At 35.5% G+C, this 20369-nt stretch overlaps 2 protein-coding genes across 2 annotated transcripts; both read right to left on the bottom strand.

Annotated features, from left to right (window-relative positions):
- Positions 1-89: 89 nt before the first annotated feature.
- Positions 90-3461, bottom strand: LOC132175444 (COBRA-like protein 7). Its single transcript, XM_059587397.1, has 2 exons — positions 2781-3461; positions 90-1995 (listed from the first exon to the last, which is right to left on the bottom strand). The coding sequence occupies exons 1-2, from the start codon at positions 3325-3327 to the stop codon at positions 581-583; spliced, it is 1962 nt and encodes a 653-aa protein (XP_059443380.1). The 5' UTR covers positions 3328-3461; the 3' UTR covers positions 90-580.
- Positions 3462-13173: 9712 nt separating this feature from the next.
- Positions 13174-16256, bottom strand: LOC132167836 (uncharacterized). The gene is made up of 4 exons (XM_059578869.1): positions 16182-16256; positions 15969-16092; positions 14475-15689; positions 13174-14426 (listed from the first exon to the last, which is right to left on the bottom strand). Exons 3-4 carry the CDS (start codon positions 15676-15678, stop codon positions 13174-13176), a joined length of 2457 nt encoding a protein of 818 aa, XP_059434852.1. The 5' UTR covers positions 15679-15689; positions 15969-16092; positions 16182-16256.
- Between the last annotated feature and the right edge of the window lie 4113 nt (positions 16257-20369).

Below are 20369 nucleotides of genomic sequence, written 5' to 3'. Positions count from 1 at the left end.
GGGATTAGGATAATTCAGGGAATCCGGATGATTCTTTCTTTTCTAATTCACAATAAACAGTGCAGGTGGATTGTGAAACTGTTTTCATCCAAAAGCGAGTGTTGCCATGACAATGATGAACACAAGAAAAATTCAATAAGATTCAATTTATCTACAACAAAATCCAGGAAAAAATAAAAGAGAGCCTCAGAAACAGGTGAAAACTATTTTTTCCTTCAGACAAAAGTCTACTTGTCATGTACCAAAGTCACAGTAAGAATCTGATCTGCTCAACAGCAAACAAGGGGAGAGTTGGAGACATGAAACACACAGCATGAAGAATCAAATTGAGCAACAGAGTTCAATGATGTTTACACAACATAAGATTCAACATCACTTTGAATACGTGCCGTTCACTTGTCATTGTTTTCATTTTCTTGCAGCTCGGCTATGCCATAGTTGTTGGGGTATCATAACATCCTGTATGTAACAATCATAGTGTACACGTCTTCCGCTAATGAAGAAGCAGATATCAATCTAATCACTAAAAGAATAAAAAAATAGCAGCAACTGCAAAACCATGCAATGCCTCATCCCCCAGCTATTGCTGCACCAACATGAACACTATAACTGCTAGGATCCAAAGAACCATAGCTGGGCCCTTTCTACCGCCACCGCTTGGAATTACTGAAGGAAGTGAGCACTCCTCTCCATTGAAGTATACTTTAGTGGGAAAACCATCTCTATTAGGCACATTAATTCCAGGGGTCAATTTCTTGGTGAAGGAGATCACGGACTGTTGTTTCCCAGGCACCCTAGGATCCTTCTTGGGGTCAGCTCCATCAGTTTCAGCTACAAGATAGTTTATTCCTGTAAGACCCTGCATGAATACGGTATTGTTGACACCATTCAAGGCCAAGGTAGTTCCATTGAGTGAGTACATTGCTTGGAAACCAGGGGTTGCCTTGTCCAATTGTACTGCAGCAAACCAATCAGCAAAGGAAGTTTCATCCCAATTGAATATCGTGACCCTTGCGCTCCATCCATTACTGTAGTCTGTATACAAATGCCAGTTAATACTGACCCCACAGTTATCTCCACAGGGCATTGGGTTTGGCACCGGCAGATGCTTAAGTTGAGCCCAAGCTGTAGCCAAGCTAGTCCGATTTTCAAAAGGAACAAGAAGTGCATTTGATGGAAGAAGCATAGCCGGATCTGTCGTACTACAGGTCTGAGCAGTGTTACTAGGGCACCCACATGCACAAGTTTTGCATGGAATGACAGACTCATTGTAGTAAGCAGAAAATGAGACGCAGCATTTGGGGCTTTCTCCCTTGGGATGTGTTATATTGCAGACTACCTGCCAGCTAGCAATTGCAGTTGTATTCGATGGTAAGCCAGATGGATCTGAGAATTCACTAGGACTCACCCGCACTGGCTGGCCGCATTGATAATTAGGGTTAAGTGTACCATTGATCTTCCAATTCACCGGCGGAGTAAGCAGAGACCGGTTGAGATCTGGTGGCATTTTATACACTTGAATCAGAAATGCTGAAATCGACTTGCTTGGGTCCATCTCTTGTGGCAAGATTGTACCATTTCGGCAACAATAGGGGATCTGCCCATAAGTTGTGTCATTGTACTTTGTCGGAGGCAGGTCAATTATGGTGGGTGTTGTTTCACAATTTAATACTTTGGAGAAGTCCATATCCTGGTAGTATGTACCTTGTGGGCCAAATATGCATTCAGAAAAATCAACAACAGATGGATATGCTCCTTTCATTGCAAAGATAAATTCATTGTTCGTCCATTCCCAGCTCAATTTCCAGTTATCAAGACGGCCAAGAGGATTATGGTTAGCAATTGTGACCTTTGCCCAGTAATTCGACTCATATGTTTGGGTAACATCATACATTATTGTAAGGTCACCACTCTGGCGAGGCAGGAACCCATCATCCAATGTGATGTTTGATTTAAAGTTTGGATCTTGTGTGCAACAGACTGCTGTCCCATTCCCTGAGAAACCACCATTCATGCTCATGAACACATTCTATTCAAGTTCAAATCCCAATTCATCACAAAAACCAAACAAATATATCAAACATAATAATAATAAATGTGCCTACAACAAGAAAGAAATAGCTAAATAATGGATTTTAGAGGAAGAACTTTCTTTCAGGCTCCATTTCATTTTCTATCACAATCATGACTCTTTCTCTATGGTAGTTATGAACCCAACAGGTCTTTCCTCATGAAAGAGGCACGCAAAGATTTATCAGACAAGTCAACAAAATGAGGCAAACACTCTAAAATACAGTTTGTCTCGCACAAGTTTTGAAATGGTCCACTTCAAAATAGTAGGAAATGCTGACAAAGTCTTGATCCAATTCTCTTAACAAAACAACACAACTAACACCAATAAAGTGTTTTGCATATTACTGATGGTTTTTCTCTTTTCGTCTTTGCCCCAGTGGACAATTATTTAGTGAAACAACCAAATCTGAGGGCACACCACCATCCTATTCTGTCGTGGACAAATGAGATGGTTCAGGTTTTAAGAACTAAAACTCGAAGTTATACTAGAAAATGTAGACCCTCCTGATCCGCTGAATATAACCCAGATCACAAATCTACTGGAAAAACCACTACTACAGTCTACATCTCAAAACAATCTAATCTCCCATATAACATAATATCCAACAAAATTCAAAAAAACAAAAAACAAAAACAAAAACGAAGAGCATCACCAAATATCCATTTCAAAAATCCACGAAACGAAATCAAAACAAAGAAAATCTTACCTGAAGCAGTTAATTTATCGCAAATCCACCCATCATTGACCAGCGAGATGTTCGTTGGCAACGGAACTTCAGGGGGAGCCACACCGAACTGTGTCCCCACCAGGTTGACCTGGACCTGCATCTGGGTCAGGTCTCCGGCAGTCTCCACTGCTGTCTTGAGGTCCGTCACAGGGGACCCGGCGAAAATCGTGCCGTTCCCCACTCCGGCCGGCAGTTTGGTCCCGTCAGCAAGCACGGCGTTGGGCGCCGAGACCAAGTACTCGTCGTGCTGAAACCCCACGAAGACCATCCACGACTTGAGCTCCACAAGGCCGTTGTTGAGCACCGTGAGGACGGACTCGAACCGGTACGGTTGGTGAGTCGGGTCGGACTTCAGAGTGGGCGTGAGCTCCTTTCCGCCCGTGTAGGCGTATGACACGTATATCCCGTTGCAAGTGGCGTTTCCCGCCGTAGCAGATGACGGCGGCGACTGAGAGATCGAGAAGGGCAAAATAGTAAAAATGACGAAAACGGCGACGCAGTGGGGGTGGAAATGGAAGAAGGCCATGGTTTTGGGTCTGGGATTTTGAACTCGTTTGAATGGAACAAAGCAGAGAGAGACGGAGATGTAGAGAGAATTGAGAGGCGCTTTTGGAGAAATAGAGAGCGGAAACGCGTACAGCTTTGAGGGAGCTGGTGATTTGAAAGAGTGTTTCTTTTTCTTTTTTATTTCCAGATTTGTTTATTTGATTTTGGAAAATATTATATTATATTATTGTGCCGTCTTGGAGTCGTTCAACGGAGTTTGGTTTTGGTTGTAAGAAAGCTTCAAAGAAAATGGTTAAAACGAGACGGCGATGTGAAGAGAAAAAACAAATGGTTAATGGTTTGAATGTGAAACGGCGTTGTCAAGAATAGTTGCTTTTCTTTAATTTGAATTTGTAGAAGCGGCCCGTTGGCTTCCCGGAGGTGCTTTTCCTGGGGGATACCGGATACAGTCAAACACAACGCATGTTGTGTTTTTGGGCCTTCTAATCATGTCATGCCACGTGGATATTTTGACTTTTTTTTAAAAAAAAAAAAAAAAAAAAACTACACTTATCCCTCAATTTATCACATCATCCACAATGTTTTTTCTTTTAATCTTTCAATTTAGTAAACGAAAAATGTTTAGAAACAACACTTTTAACATTATTTTTAGTTAATATAGCCTAATGATTTACCATTAGGGTTGCAAATGTCCTTATTTGCCTCCAAAAAACAAAAATATCCTTAAAAATTCAAAAAATAAATGTAAAATCAGTCCAAGTGATTTTATTGAGTTGCAAATAGCTCCCTAATGTATAAAAAGTGACTAGAAACTTCCTAGGGTAAGCAAAACACATAAATAGGCACATAGATGTGGATTCAATTAGCGAATTGGATGCAATCTACTAATTTGTCATGTCAACAACAATAATATTGTAACACGTGTCTTTTAGTATATATATATATATATATATATATATATATAGCAAATGGAAAAAAGTAGAAAAATAATTAATAACAATAATGGGATGGTTTCACCACCCTCTAGCCAGCAGTCGTCTAACCAAATTGAAATATTACTAGAAACATAACAGCAAATGTGATAGATTGAAAAGAGTAAATGTAGTTTCCTCTAGCTTCTGCATATTTCCATGTGGAAGATAATTTATTATTGATTTAACCGAAAAGTTAAGTGTATTGGTTTGGAGTTAATATTAATTAAAACAAAATCAGGGTTAATGTGATTATAAGCTTAACTTATGGTTTTGTAGTAATACTAACTCTTGTCACAACCAAGAGTAAGTGTTCATAATTATAGGAGTGTATTGTATTATACAAGTTACATGATCTTAAGAAAAAAAAAATTAACCAATAACAATTATCAATTTAATCATATAATTAATATTATAATATTTGTACTCGCATGCCAACCTAAAATTCCTTAATAATTGAAATCCACATTATAGTGTTGTGGTTTAAATTTTAGACAATAAGTTTAATTTGTTTAAAAAAAACAAAAGAATTTTGATCATTTAATTAGTAATCTAATACGAAAACAAGATTTGGATGCAAGATACTCGGATGGGCATTTCTATTAATGATTCTTTCATTACCTCAAAACCTATGTGAGGTGGTTCTCCGAATCAAAAAAAACTAATCCCTATACACCAAATATTATACACTAAACAATATTTAATATTTAAAAAGTAATTAATAATCGGCCTTCAATTATTATTCTTTTATGCATATATAAGACATTTTTCTAGAGAGAGACTATGCCTTCTCTCTTGAATTCCTCTCTTTCTTCTAGACAACACCAAGAAGAATTTCAAGAGAATAGAAGATCTAGATTTAGATTTTTCATTATCCCCTTTCACGGTAGCAATAATCGGTGTCTTCTCTGTAAGTTCCACTGGTCTCCATTTTTGGCTAGTTGTTTTAGATCTAGTTTGTATATGTAATACCCCAGCCCCATATTAGGAAGTTGAGAAGAAGCCCACATAGAGTGGGTGGTTTATAAAGATAGTTATGGGTGTTAAGTCCCACATTTACCTAGTTACTAGGTGAAACTAAGCTTTATAATGAAGTGGTTTATAAAGATAGTCATGGGTGCTAAGTCACACATTTACCTTGTCATTAGATGAAACTGAGCTTTATAATGAATTTTAGGAAAACTCCAAATTGACTAGTCTTTTTGGAGTAATAGCACAGATGTGACTAGCGTTTTTCCCTAAGTCGTTACAGTAGATCTAGATCCAAATCTTTTCTCTTCAACCTACCTTAGATCTAATCGTCTTCTTCGGTCAAGGCGTGTCTTCCGAAGGGATGTCTACGATGTCATGCTCCTCCGCTACTGCTTGTGGGATTTTTGTTTTTTGTTTTTTTATTTTGTTTGTCGTGACCTTCAGGTTGAAAATAGATTTGTTATTTTGGCCTTCAGGATGAAGATAGAGTAGATCGGTGTGGGGGCTTAACTCTCACGGCCGAATTTTTAGTTTCTAGTTATTTATTTATTTATTTTTATTTGGGCTACCCATATCCTAAATCTACTATGCACGAAGCAGATCTATTCCTTAAATGTAATTATATATGAGTTGGCAAAAGCTTGAAGTCATTTTTATAACTTTGTAACCTTCATAATTTTTTGCTATAATTTTTCAGAATTGTATGCTCTATGATATAAAAATTTTATACTCATAAAATTTCATCAATAAAAGTTTCATATTTAAAAAAATAAATAATAATAATAAATAAATAATAATTGGCCTTTCAATTATATAACTAGGTTGCAATTAATCAGTAACCAACCTAAGAGAAAAAATAATTACAACTCCTATTGAAAACTATGACGTCAACTCCAAAAAGGATCCAAAAGAATGAAAGAGAGATAAAAAAAACGTTATAAGAAATACTTTTATTTTGTTTCTGTTAACATGCAGAAATGAAGGCTTGTGTTGCGGGCACGTCTTTATCGCGATTCGTGAAAAATGCGTCTTGGACACCAGAAAATCGAGGGAATTGGAATATTATACCACCAATTATTTACGTCTTTTTTTTTTTTTTTTGTAAAAGTCTGCTTTTGCAATTTTGTATAGACCACGACCATTACACTAAAAATTCTGTCGGATATTTAGAGATTAGATCCGTTAATGGGCTCCCCATACATAGGAGGCCAGTTTGTCATGATGATAATGATTGATTGTAAAAGCCCCACCCCCATCATATTTCAAAATCATTTATCAGCCCAATGGCTATTTATACCTAAAAACTAAGAATATTTTATTTTTTATTATTCTTAAAATGAATAATATATATTCCTTTTTTAAAAATAAAAACAACACATCCCTAGACAGTACTAGAAACCCAAAGGAAATAGTGATCGAGTATAGGGGTTCATCAAATCCATTGCAAGCATTCAGGGTGTTCATAAACAAGAGCAATTTCCTCGTTAAGGAAGCTCGTGCATATGTAAATATGTTACAACGCTATTTAACATGACACTATATAAATCGTTAGATACAACAAAACAAAATTTTATTTGGCATTGTCAAAAAAAAAAAAATGATAAACATGCTTCTTTAAGATTAATTTATAAAAGCTAGAGTTGAGCCGAGGGCGATGGCCTCATGAATTTGGGCTATTGTAAGAAACCATAGATCAATGGAGCCCAATCACTTGGGCTCATGAATTCATCTACGGGCCTATTAGAGCAAATTGGACTTTCAATGGGCTTATTTTTTTGTCATTTTCATGATATCCAACTACTCATTGGGCCTCAGCTAAAACCCACTTGGATCTTGCTCGATTAAACAAAACATGAAGGCATTTTTTCGTTGTATGCACGCCATGCTCCACGAGGGGTTCTTAAATTAAGAATATTATTACATTCGGTATATATATAAAACTGTTACATCAAGTGCGACCTATAATTAATTTGGGCCAGAATTTAGTTTTGTTATTGGCTGCGACCAACTATAAAATACCGTTATGTGGACCAAGACAACAACAATTATAATAATTATTGTGACATCGATAGCAGCCACCAATTTCTCTCAGTCCCCAAACACTAAATACACCGACAGAGATTTGCTGATTATGAGGCCCAACCAACTGCAGCTATGTATAAAGATTAGAACTTCAATCTCATTACAAATAGTATTTTGGGGTTTACCTGTGAAGGTAGGCCTCTCAAAGGCCAAGCAGATGTTAAATTTGATGATTTTAATAAGAATAGTCTATCTAATTAGCTATGCTTTCTACTTACAAAAATAAAAAAATAACTTTTTGTTTCTTTTAGGGGTAAACGAATCGTACCTTTATTTTTTCTAGGACATTTCTATTGTCCCAAGTCCCAAGGAATTGTACATTTGCTAAATAATGTTTGTAATTTTCTTTCACAAAATCTATAAAAAAAAACATAAATCAATTTCAAAAATCAAATGATATATGGTTTCTCGACTGATGTGCCGTTTCATCTTGACACATTAATTTTTGATATGTTTTCACATCCCTTACATGTGTCTCTTTCTAATCTGCACACATATCACATGCGCATATAAATCAAGGAATAAATCAACTCCTTTCTATCCATTGAGTATTAATAGGGGTGAGATATCTTTGCAAAATGTGGATAGACCAACTAGACTAACGTGAAACTTATGGCAATACGATAAAAATGGAAATGTTGTTGGTTTCTAAAATAATGGTCAAAAAATGATGAGGTGCATAATGGATTATTTTAGTGAGAGTCAAAGGTATTTTAGAAAAATGAGAAATGAAGATTTTAAAAATAATCTCATGATTTTTGTACACTTCAAGAGGGGTTATGATTTTTAAAAAGTGCAAGTGTCAAATCAAAAATTTCAATCAAACAAAACCACATAATTTTAGGGGACTTTTAAGGTATTAGAAAGTTTTGGGTTGTTATGCTTTTTGGATATGTTGTGAGCCTTTTAATGAAAAAAATTTTAAGTCAAATTTGATGTTATATGGAGTTAAATTGAAACAATTATGATTTTTCTAAGTTTGAAAAGTCAAACTGTCAAACAGTTAAAGCTAGAGACTCAAAATGTATGAAATGCGGAAAAAAAAAAAGAAAAAAAAAAAGTGTAGCGGCAAACGCGCAAAGCTAACAAATAACAAATTAATAATAGTTAACAAAAAGACACAGATATGTGTATGTGTTGTGCAATGTGTGCAAGTTTGCCATTTGTTTCTAGTCTTCTAGACAGACTAGATAGGCGTGCGTGCGATGTAGTACAGCGTTGCACGCATGCCTTTTCTCATTGTTTACATTGAGATAAAAATATTTTTTTAGAACTACACAATAGCCAACTACGTGTTTTTGTTTTTTTTAGAGCTATAGTCATTTGCCAATTAATTCTGACTTCTAAGGATTGAAGGAGAGGAATTGTCAAATAAGCAATTTTCTTCTGCGTTTTTTCCTTTCATTTTCCAATTTCAAGCATTCAAAGCCCCAACATAAAAATTGGAGTATGTAATTAAATTTTTATATTTACTTACAAATTGTTCTTTTAAATTAAGTGTTTATATTTAATTGTTTTTATATTTAAATTCTTTTAAAATTTTTATTTTATATTTAATTATTTTTTAATAATTTTATTTTTTTATTCATTAAAAAAATTTTGCGCCCCTTGAGCGAACATCCTGGCTCCGCCCCTAGCCACGGTCAACCTTTTAACCGTTAGTTTCACGAAATTCGTAGGCTGCACATTCACATTTATCAGCATTTACGATTAATGTAGACTCACGCATTTGGTGTTGAGTGGAGTTTCAAAAGATCGAACTAGCTTTCACCACCGGCCAATATCCTGTGCCCCCGTTACATATTAATTGTTTCTTTTATTTATTTATTTTCTAATGGTTAGTCAACGATTTTCTTTTTTTGACTCTCCCCTGTTTGTCTCAGCAAGATTTAGGCTTGAATATGAAGATGCAGTATATGTTTCAGTTTATTGTTGTTGTTTTAAGTGGGAATGACAAACCTTAATTTAATATTTGGAATTACCTAACTTCACTATATTAAAATAGGTTATGTAATGTGGATGTTTTATTTAACAAAAATAAAATATCCAAATTACATAACCTAAATTATAGTTAAGTTACATAATCTCAAATACCAAATTAAGGTTTGTCATTGCCACTTATTAGATTATTGTGAGTGTTTTTTCTTTGGACCTCTGTGGCGAAGAGTGTCGAGGGAGATGATCTACATACTGGCTTTCTGTCTTTTCGATCTGTCAGTATTCGTACGTTCTATCAAAGTTATCCTCCTTTTATTAGAGGGATCATAGACTGGGATGTAGAGTGGTTTGATTTGGAAGCATATCACGCTGGAAAAATTGAATCTTTTGAAACCCAAATACATGTCCTGATAGGCCCTAACGCAATGAGTTATTACACACGGATGAATGCGTTCGAGTGTATTATCGTTACAAGGAGAGGAGACTGGAAGTCCGGTTGATGACGCCCATGCACCTCCATTCCCCAACACCCCAACCATTACCAATGAGACTGAGGTTCCAATGTAGGTATCGGTATCCCTAGCTTGTTTTCATGTCGTTTTTGTTATTATTTCAAGTTTATTCAATGATTTTTCTTTTTTTCAAACTTGATCCCCTCTTGACTATTCCTCTTAGTGGGGTGCTTTTTTTTTTTTGAATTTATCCTAACTTCCCTTGTTGTTCGTCTCAGATGGGTGCATGGTTCATCCGGTACACTTCACGGTGGCTATTTTATTTGTATTTATCTTATTAATGTTGGATTATTAAGACTTTAATTTGTTTGGTAATTTATTTTATGCTTGTCGGACAATTAAAGTAGTGTAAATTTTAATTTGTGTCGACATTTATCTTATGTTTTGTAGGATAATTAAATTAACTTAGATTTTAATTTGTGTGTTTATGATGTTTTATGTTTGGTGTATCTTTGCGTGCACACTTGATTGTTAATGTCTTTTATTATTATTATTATTATTATTATTAATTTTTTAAAAGAAAAGACTATTTTTGAGGACCATTCGATGCATCATAAGAGGAATGCTGCAAATGAAGTACATTAATGTAGAAAGTTTTGAGATCAAGCTGAAATCCTTTTTTTTACAGCGCGATGAAGCGGAAAAGAGCCATTCGAAGTGTAGTGAGAGACACTGTAGCTGGAGAAAAGGAATTCATCAACCTTTTTGTTAAATTTATTTATTTAATTTTTTATTCCAAGAGGGGAAAGGGTAAAAAGTGAAGGGGAAGTTAAATTTATGTTAAATTTATTCAAAACGTAATTTGATAATCTAAAATTTTAGGGGTCTCGAAAGAGAGGGCGTAAGCCATGCCCGAGATTTTGAGCTTGAGAAGTGAGAAAGGTGATGGTAGACGTTGCATAACGTGTAGATCTCAATGGGTTGAGAATCTAAAATTATAGTGATGCGTTTAATTTGTTAGGGTGCGCATTCTGTGTTATTAATAGGTTGTGTTGTGCGTTTTGTATGTGTAAACAATAATGTTTTGAACAATTTGAACTTGGCAGAAAGTGATTTTGTGGTCTCATATAGTGAAGTTAGGAACCAAGTAGTAATCAAGGTATATCAGTTGTGCTAAAGCATCTATCATTTCGTGTGGAAGTGGTCTATTATGCTTAAATTAATTTAAAAGAACTTGCCGTGGATTGAAAAACTTTGTAAAGGTATATTCAAAGTTGATAAAATTCACCAGTACAATGATGTAGTATATATACTAAAGCTTAACCTAATGCAAAGTGATACAAAAATCAGAATCAAATATTACAACATATTTCCTATACATTGAGAAGATTTATTGGCTTGCTTTCCTTGTTGTCCAAGTCTTTCAATAGTTGTGCATCTTTCCTTCTAGAATAGGTTTGATCGCAGCTACCTGGTACTGGAGAATCTTCTCTATATGCTGTCATAGGGGGTCATGGAATCTGATGAATTGTAACGACCCAGGGAAAAGTGCTAGCCACATCTACGCTATTACCCCAAAATGAATAGTCAATTTGGAGTTTCTCTAGAATTCATTATAAAGCCCAGTTTCACCTAGTAACTAGGTAATGTGGAACTTAGCACCCATGACTATCTTTATAAACTACCAACTCTATGTGGGCTTCTTCTCATCTTCCCAATATGAGACCGGGGTGTTACAAACTCCCCCCACTCTTAAATTCCTAACGTCCTCGTCAGGGCCACGTCATGCAGTGCTCTAATACCACATGGCCTGGCGTTACTAGGTGGCTCTGATACCACTTGTAACGACCCAGAGAAAAGCGCTAGTCACATCTACGCTATTACCCCAAAATGACTAGTTAATTTGGAGTTTCTCTATAATTTATTATAAAGCTCAGTTTCACCTAGTAACTAGGCAATGTGGGACTTAGCACCCATGACTATCTTTATAAACTACCAACTCTATGTGGGCTTCTTCTCATCTTCCCAATATGGGATCGGGGTGTTACATGAATCTTTCCATATTGGTTATCTAATTTCCTGCAGCTGCTGAGTTTGCTTGTTTCGAAAGATTCAGTTTTTCCAGCATGATATGCTTTCAAATCAAACCACCCTGCATCCCAGGAGGAGAACTTTCATAGAACGTCCGAATACTGACAGATCGAAAAGATAGAAAGCCAGTGTGTAGATCATCTCCCTCAACACTCTTCTTAAAGGCCAAGTGGCCAAAGAGGTCCAAAGAAAAAACACTCCTAGTAATCTAATAAGTGGGAATGACAAACCTTAATTAGGTATTTGGAATTATGTAACTTAACTATAATTTAGGTTATGTAACTTGAATGTTTTATTTTTGTTAAATAAAGCATCCAAATTACTTAACCTAAATTATAGTCAAATAAATAAAACATCCAAATAACACAACCTATTTTAATATAGTGAAGTTAGGTAATCCCAAATACCAAATTAAGGTTTGTCATTCCCACTAAAAAAAAAACAACAATAAACTTAAACATAGACCGCCTCTTCATATTCAGGCCTAAATCCTGCTGAGACAAACAATAAGGGGAAAGTCAGAAAAATAAAATCGTTGATTAAACCTTAGAAAAAAAAAAAACAATTAATACGTAACGGGGCGAAGGATATTGGCCGGTGGTGAAAGCTAGTTCGATCTTCTAAAACTCCACTCGATACCAAATGCGTAGGTCTACATTAATCGTAAATGCTGATGAATGTGAATGTCCAGCCCACAAATTTCGTGGAACTAATGGTTAAAAGGTTGACCGCGGCCGAAGTTAATTCGAGGCAGGTAAGAATTAATCATATGGACATTAATCATTTTCACCGTTAATAACACGAAATTCGTAGGCTGCACATTCATGTTCATCAGCATTTGTGGGCTGATTAGAGACAACTAGTTTTCAAAGCTTTTTACGAAAAATACACCTCATTTCCTCTGTTTGGAAACCAGTAACTTTGGAGTTGAAATGGAACAGAGGTTTGAAGAGGTCCGAAGAAGAAAAACGATAGGGACTTGTGTTGATGACCTGTGTTAGAGATGACAAGTTTTCAAAGCTTATTTATTCTTCTCATTTTAGGAATGATTTCCCATCATATTTTTTCTGTCTTGCCAAGCAAACAGAACAATTTGCAGTTATCTCCTCTATGATTTCTTCTTCTTCTTTGTGTTGCTTGGAGGGAGACAGTGGCGGATCCAGCTATTTAACATTGGGAGTGCCGCTAAAATTTTTTTGACGTCCTAAATTTTTTTTTCACCCTAAAAATTTGGTAATTCACACAATATTTGCATCACAAAAAATATCTATAAAAGTTTATAAATATGTGCTGAAATTGATATATTATAAATGTAACATGTCGACACTACATCAAAAAAATAGAAATACAAAAAAGTGTCTAGAACTGCACTTTACGGTCTTTTAGAAGTACAAAATCATCAAGTATCGAATCTAAATCGAAACTCTCAGCAATTTCCCTTTCAATATAGAGAACTAAACTATTTGCAAGAAAATCATCCTCCATTTTGTTACGAAGTCGTGTTTTAACAATTTTCATTGCTGAAAATGCTCGTTCGGTAGTTGCTGTAGACACTGGAAGAGTCAAAACAAGACGAATCAATCTATCAATAAGATCATATGTCTTTGATTTTTTCGCCTTTGCCAATCCTTGGCATAATTCTGCAATGGAAGACAAATTTTGTAATGTCGGATCAGTAAGCACATCAACTTCAAAATACCTCAACTGATATCTCAAATTAATTTTCTCCTGCTCAGAAAAATCAAGAGGATAATACTTCTCTGCAAGGATACATATATCGTCAATTTTAAAGGATTCATAAGCATCTTTTGGATTCAAAGCAGAGCTAAGTGTCAAAAGTTCCATCGCCTTTTCACCAAACCTACTATCAAGCTCTTGCAATTGAAAGTCGATAGTAGTATTGAATATGTCAAAATGATAATGATGCTCCAATGTAATGTGATTCTTTTGACTACGACCTCGACCTTCAATATAAGGAGCACTCAAATCCGGAATGCCAATTTCAGCTTTCTTGGAGAAAGAGACAATGTTCTCAAGCAAATTATCCCAACCATCATCTCTCAACTTTTGGATAAGTTTTTTTGCAATAGAAACTGAATTAATAGCATTCAAAATGTCTTGAGATTTTTGCTGCAAAACTTGACAAAGAACATCAGTAATGCCCATAATTTCCTTCATTAGATGTAAAATAAATATGAACTCGAAGGATGTAAGCATTTTATAAGCAACCTTAGCATCTCCTCGTTGAGAGTAAGTACCTCCTTCTCTTTCAACATCTTCAAGCACTGTACAAGTAGCATCAAACATCCTTATTAGGCTACAAATAGAATTAAAATGCGAACCCCAACGAGAATCACCAGCTCGTTTCAAAGTGCCAATTTGATTAGCCCCTTTTCCAGTTTCAAGCTCACCAATAGCTTCCATATGTGCAATTTGTGTTGCATGAACAGCTTGTAGTTGATCATGACGTTTACATGAAGCACTGGCCACATTGATAACAAAGTTCAAATTTGTGAAGAACACATGAACAAGAGACACCTCTCTAGATGCAGCAACTAATGCTAATTGTAATCGATGAGCAAAACAATGAACATAGTATGCACAAGAACAATCTTTAAGAAATAATGCTTGCAATCCCTTCCATTCACCACGCATGTTACTAGCACCATCATATCCTTGTCCACGGATATTTTGAATATCAAGGCAATAACGAAAGAGAACATCAGATATTCCATTCTTTAGAGTCAATGTCGATGTATCTTTAACATGAACTATATCAAAGAAACGTTCTTGTATAAAACCATCTTTGTCAACAAATCTCAAAACAATTGCCATTTGTTCTCTCTTAGACTCATCACGTGCCTCATCAACAATGATGCAAAATTTAGAGTCTCCAATATCTTCGCGAATTTTCTCTCGCACTTTACTTGCAATGACTTGCAAAATCTCCTTTTGAATTGTATGTGAAATATACCTCGCAGATTTTGGAGCATTTTCCAAAACAACACTTGCAACTTTATCATTATATGATGCCAAAAGTTTAATCAGCTCAAGAAAATTACCTCGATTTTTTGAATCAACAGTCTCATCATGACCTCTAGACGCACATCCTTGAAATGCAAGCCACCGAGTAGCATCAATAGAAGTTTTCACACGTAGTCGATTATTTTGAATTTGTTCCATACTTTGTGCATTCAATACTTTATCGATATGCCGTGATTGATTTCGTAAATCCTCATAAGATTTCATAGCATTATTATGAGGTGAACAAGGATCCTCCCCAATATGAGTCAAAAAGGCACAATTTTTTCCCTCATGAACTTTTCTCCAATTTCTAAATCCCTTGATAGTAAATACATCCCATCCAGGACGTCCATCTCTTTTCATAGTAAAAAGATAACATGGTAGACAATATGCAGCATCCTTGGAACGAGAATACTCAAGCCAAGGAAATTGTGTGAACCAAGAGGCTTGAAAGCGACGAGGGTGATTTTCTGGTCCAGAAAGTGGATAATTTGCAAGAATAAATCGATTTGGACCATGTTTCAAATAAGCCCGTCTTATTTCATCACGTCGATTGACTGGATAGTCCCACATCGGAGGACGTAATCCTGGATCTCGCTCTATAGAAATAGAAGAAACATCAACTTCATTAACATTGAGTGTGGATGATTTAAAATAAATCTCTTGTGTTTCCGCAATTGGAGATTCAAAAGGATGTTCTTCATCTTCAACCCTTGGAGATTTAAGATGACGCTCATTGGGATTTGAAGTTTCGGCATTAGATTCCAACAATGTATTACTTTTCGAAATGTCAGCTTCTTTCCTTTTGAAGAATGAATCGATAGTTTTAAATTTTGACATGATTCATGAACCTAAAATTTTCAAGTTAAATCACGACCCCGTAAGAGACAATCAAAGTTTATAAACATTAAACAACAAAATAAGCAATCATACAGATATTAAAGTTTATTCAATCAGTCGAATTAATAGTGAAATTAAATTAATGTTTAATCAAAGTTTATATGGATATAAGCAACAAAATAAACATTAAAGTTTAAAACTCACAAATTAAACAGAGGAAAAACAGAGGATGAATAAAAAATGTAGCACAAAAGTTTAGGGTTCAGGAAATTATTAGTGTTGTGACTCACCTGAGAAGATAAAGAGAGTGTCTTTGATTTCGATTTCCTAAGAACCCGCCGAACCCAAAAGGGCCAAATTAACTGAATTGTAGAAAACACCAAAGTATTTGAACTTTTCTCCCAAACCCTCTTCCTGTAAAAGGAGCAAAATATAAATTTAAAACTAGAACATAAAACTACAAAAGCAATTGAGAAGCCAGGGAGGAGGAGACAAGGAGTTACCTGTGAATCTGACAATCTTTGATAGAAGGAACAGAGAACGAAGAGACTAGAGAGAATCTGAGACTGAGAGAGAGCGTCTTAGAGATTTTTTTTTTTTAGGGGGGTGCTCCGCCACTAGCCATAATCACTCCAAGAAAAACAAGGGAAATTTGACCAACTACACATAACACATCATTGAGATATTACATCAAACATGTGATGTGTGTTAAGTTTGAGCAAGGCCAAAAAAGGAAACAAAGTCTTATATCCCTCACAATCAAAAGCTTAAACCATAATGACAATAAACAAGAGCAATTGAAGTCATGAATCAAGGTAAGTGGCTCAAGAATGTCACTTAGGCATTTTGTCAAACATGTGGTGTGCACAAATATTTAGTCATGTGCAAAAAACTCACGGATAATGGAAAATCATACCCAAATACATCACAAACAATGTGTATAACACAACCACAACCAGAATCAAGCATAACAATTAACAATTAACAAGAAATGAGACAATAATAAATCATGGGAATCATGTTCGGTTGCAGAGAAACTTGAAGAAAGTGAAAGAAAATAAAAATGTTAAGCACCAAGTTTATCCATTTTGCTTTCATGGTTACCTGTAGGCTGTAGCTAAAAATTTGACTGAGATTTGCAGCCGGCTTGTTTGGCCGTCGATTCGCTCAATATTGAGGCCTAACGAAGCACTGAAGCTGTGAGAAATTGAGAGAGGGAAAGGTTTTTTTCTTGGTGGGACTGGTTTATTTGCCGTCAACAAATTGGGTTGAATGGGGATGGGGGTATACAGCCATGCGGTGTGGGTTACTGGGTCTTGCGGAGTTGCGGGAGAACTGGAGAACAGCCGAACTGGAGAAGGAATGGGGCCTGGGGTGCTGGGCAGTGGGCAGCTGGGGCGCGGGAGATGCCAAAGTAAAATTGTAAATTTTTTTTTTTTTTAAGGGTGCCGTGGCCCGTGGGTTAAAAAAACAGAAAAAATTTTACAAATCCTTGGTGTGTCATGCGCGTGCGGGCGACTTCTGAAGCCTGAAGGGTTGGTAAATTTTTTATTTTTTTTTTTTAGGGTGCCGTGTGTAAAAAAAAAAAAAAAAAAAATTAGAAATCCGGTGCGGCCTGCGGGAGAGTGGAGACTGCTGAGTGCGCTGAAGGGGTTGATAACTTGATAATATTGTTTTTTTTTTTTTTGGGGGTCGCGTGGGTTATAAAAAAAAAAAAAAAAAAAAAAAATTTTAAATCCTTGGGGGTGCCGTGGCACCCCCAAGGAACCCAGTGAATCCGCCACTGGAGGGAGAGAAAAGAATACTAGAGAAAAGGCAGAGCCTCTCTCTCTAGAACGAGGTGAAGTTATTACTGATAGTAGCTAGGTTGCTTTAACATAACTCTTTCAATTTAACTCCAAATGATGCGAAAATTGACTTGAAATTTTCTTCATGCAAGGGCCCACAACATATCTAAAAATGTGACCAAATGTGATCATTAAACCATTCAAAAATTTCATACATTTTGAGTCCCTTTATCTACTTGACAGCTTGGCCTTTCAATCTTAAAAAAATCATAACTCTTTCAATTTAACTCTAAATGACACGAAATTTAAAATAAAATGTTCTTCATTCAAAGGCCTACAACATATCCAAAAATCATAGCAATCCAAAAAATTTTAATACCTTAAAAGTCCCCTAAAGTTATGTGGTTCTATTTGATTGGAATTTCTGCTTTGATAATTGCACTTTTTAAAAAAAATCATAATCCCTTCTTCAAGTGTACAAAAATCATAATCGTTTCTCATTATTCTAAAATACATTAAAACTATTTAACCCTTATTAAGATAATCCGTTATGCACCTCATCATTTTTCGTCATTTATTTTCAAAACCAACAACATTTCCATGATTATCGTATTGCCATAAGTTCGACATTAGTCTAGTTGGTCTATCCACATTTTGCAAAGATATCTCACCCCTATTAATACTCAACGGATAAAAAGGAATTGATTTATATGCGCATGTGATATGTGTTTAGCTGAGAAAGAAACACATGTAAGAGATGTGAAAACACAGCAAAAATTAATGTGTCGAGATGAAATGGCATAACAGTCGAGAAACCATATATCATTTGATTTTTGAAATTGATTTATGTTTTTTATATATATATATATTTTGTAAAAGAAAATTAAAAACATTATTTAGCAAATGTACGATTCCTTGGGAGTTAGGACAGTAGAAATGCCTGAGAGAAAATAAAGGTACGACTCGTTTTCCCCTAAAAAAAGTGCCGAAAGTTATTTTCTTTTAAAGTAGAAGGGATAGTTAATTAGATAGATTATTCGTATTAAAATCATGGGTTAAATTCACTTTACTCCCTTGAAGTTTCAGGAGTTTTTCAATTTGAACCTCAATGTTTAAAAATTGGCAATGTACCCCCCTAATATTTCGAAAATTTTCAATTCAGACCCTCCGTTACTAATTTCTGTCTAATTTGATGGAAATCATCCTATGTGCGTCTCACATGGGATTTTGATGCCCTCTATTCAAATTTTGCATCATTAAAACTTATTAAATTGAGGGTAATTACATAATTTCATAGGTTTTAATTAGAATAATTACGTACTTTCATAGGTTTTAATGAGGGCAAAATTGGAATAGAGGGCATCAAAATCCCACGTGAAATGCACGTGGGATGATTTCCGTCCAATTTGACGGAAATTAGTAACATAGGGTTTGAATTGAAAGTTTTTGAAACATTAGGGGGGTACATTGCCAATTTTTAAACATTGGAGTTCGAATTGAGAAACCCCTGAAACTTTAAGGGGGTAAAGTGAATTTTCCCCTAAAATCATCAAATTTAACATCTACTTGGCCTTTGAGAGGCGTACCTTTTTCAAATTTAAATTCTGCCTCCTGCCAGAAAATTGAATGGAGCTGCACCTGTTTGGCCTTGTGATTATTACGGCATACAATCACATACAGTGATGCACCCCTATTACCCAGCGGATAAATCCAGTCACAGCCATGCAACTACAAGGACCAAGGCCATTGATAAAGCAATGTTAGAGTTAACAATGTTTCATCACGTGAATCATCATTTCTCTGTATCACCACTCAAGAGGGTTGAATACAGAAATGGTGGCAAGAGAAAAAACAAGGGAATTAATGAGGGTTACGTGTCAATAGTAGAACGGGTGGAATTTGCACTATTCGTGTAATAAGGAAATGATACTATGTTAAACTACCATTTATCCCAAAAGCTTAAATTTATCTCTTCCTATTAGTTTAAGTTTTTGGAATAAATGGTAGTTTAACAATCTTCTGCTCTCTTCTCTCGCATTAATATAAACTAAAAATGCGAAAATGCATCTTCTTCATCTTTTACTACTAATGAAAAAAAAATGAAAAAAAAAAAGAAGAAAATTATTTTGCTGAATTGTTTATCTTCGCATCAATCTGTGTTAAAAAATATAAAGAAATGTAAAATCATAATCATACAATGCTATTTTTTGGTACCACAATTACACTGTAATTATACTATATGCTAATGAGGCAGGAGTTGGTAGGCTTGGAAAAAATTATAAGTTAACATATTATATTTGTGGTATAATTTTGATGTGAAATACAACATTATTTAAAAAGATAAGCATCTTCATTTTCTATGTGTTTTCAGTTATCTTCTTTGTTGATGCACAGTTTTTCGAAGGGTGACATGGCACAATCTCCAGGTGGTATCACGATGTCCGAGGATGCGTCGGGCCTTCACACAAGCGCAAACAATAGGATTAGAGTCCCTGGTGGTCTCCCAACGGGGATACTCCGATGCTAAGTTAGTAATTTGAGAGAGAAAAGAAGTAAGCAACAATAAAGCTGAGATAGCAAGAGTTGTGATTACCTTAGCACTGATAGGTGACTTGTATTTATAGGCATGAAAGGAGTTTGATCTCCCACACATCTCGGAGCCTTATCCTTTGATATCTGCTATGCAGGTATTTAAGAGAGGGATGAGGTTTGTTAGCTGCTTCGTGATCTTAGTAACCTAAGATCATGGGATAGGTGCTACAGCTTCTGTGTGACGTTAGGTCAAGGTGTCCGAGTAGGACTCGGTCACATATGCACAGCTTAGGTGCTAATAGTTAATATGCATCCTGATTGATATAGATGATCTAACTTAAAATAATATGAATTACATCTCCACGGTAGAAT

Source organism: Corylus avellana, chromosome ca1 (assembly GCF_901000735.1).
Source record: "Corylus avellana chromosome ca1, CavTom2PMs-1.0".
In the NCBI taxonomy this organism is placed as follows: Eukaryota; Viridiplantae; Streptophyta; class Magnoliopsida; order Fagales; family Betulaceae; genus Corylus; species Corylus avellana.
This window is presented reverse-complemented; position numbering and strand designations above follow the sequence as displayed.

Bases quoted from the DNA above. Each gene is read 5' to 3' on its own strand.
- LOC132175444 (XM_059587397.1), bottom strand. From the start codon at position 3,327: ATGGCCTTCTTCCATTTCCACCCCCACTGCGTCGCCGTTTTCGTCATT. The intron at 1,996-2,780 runs GTAAGATTTTCT...GTGGTTTCTCAG, and splicing joins CGATAAATTAACTGCTTCAG to GGAATGGGACAGCAGTCTGT.
- LOC132167836 (XM_059578869.1), bottom strand. From the start codon at position 15,678: ATGTCAAAATTTAAAACTATCGATTCATTCTTCAAAAGGAAAGAAGCT. The intron at 14,427-14,474 runs GTAACATGCGTG...TATTTCTTAAAG, and splicing joins ACAAGGATATGATGGTGCTA to ATTGTTCTTGTGCATACTAT.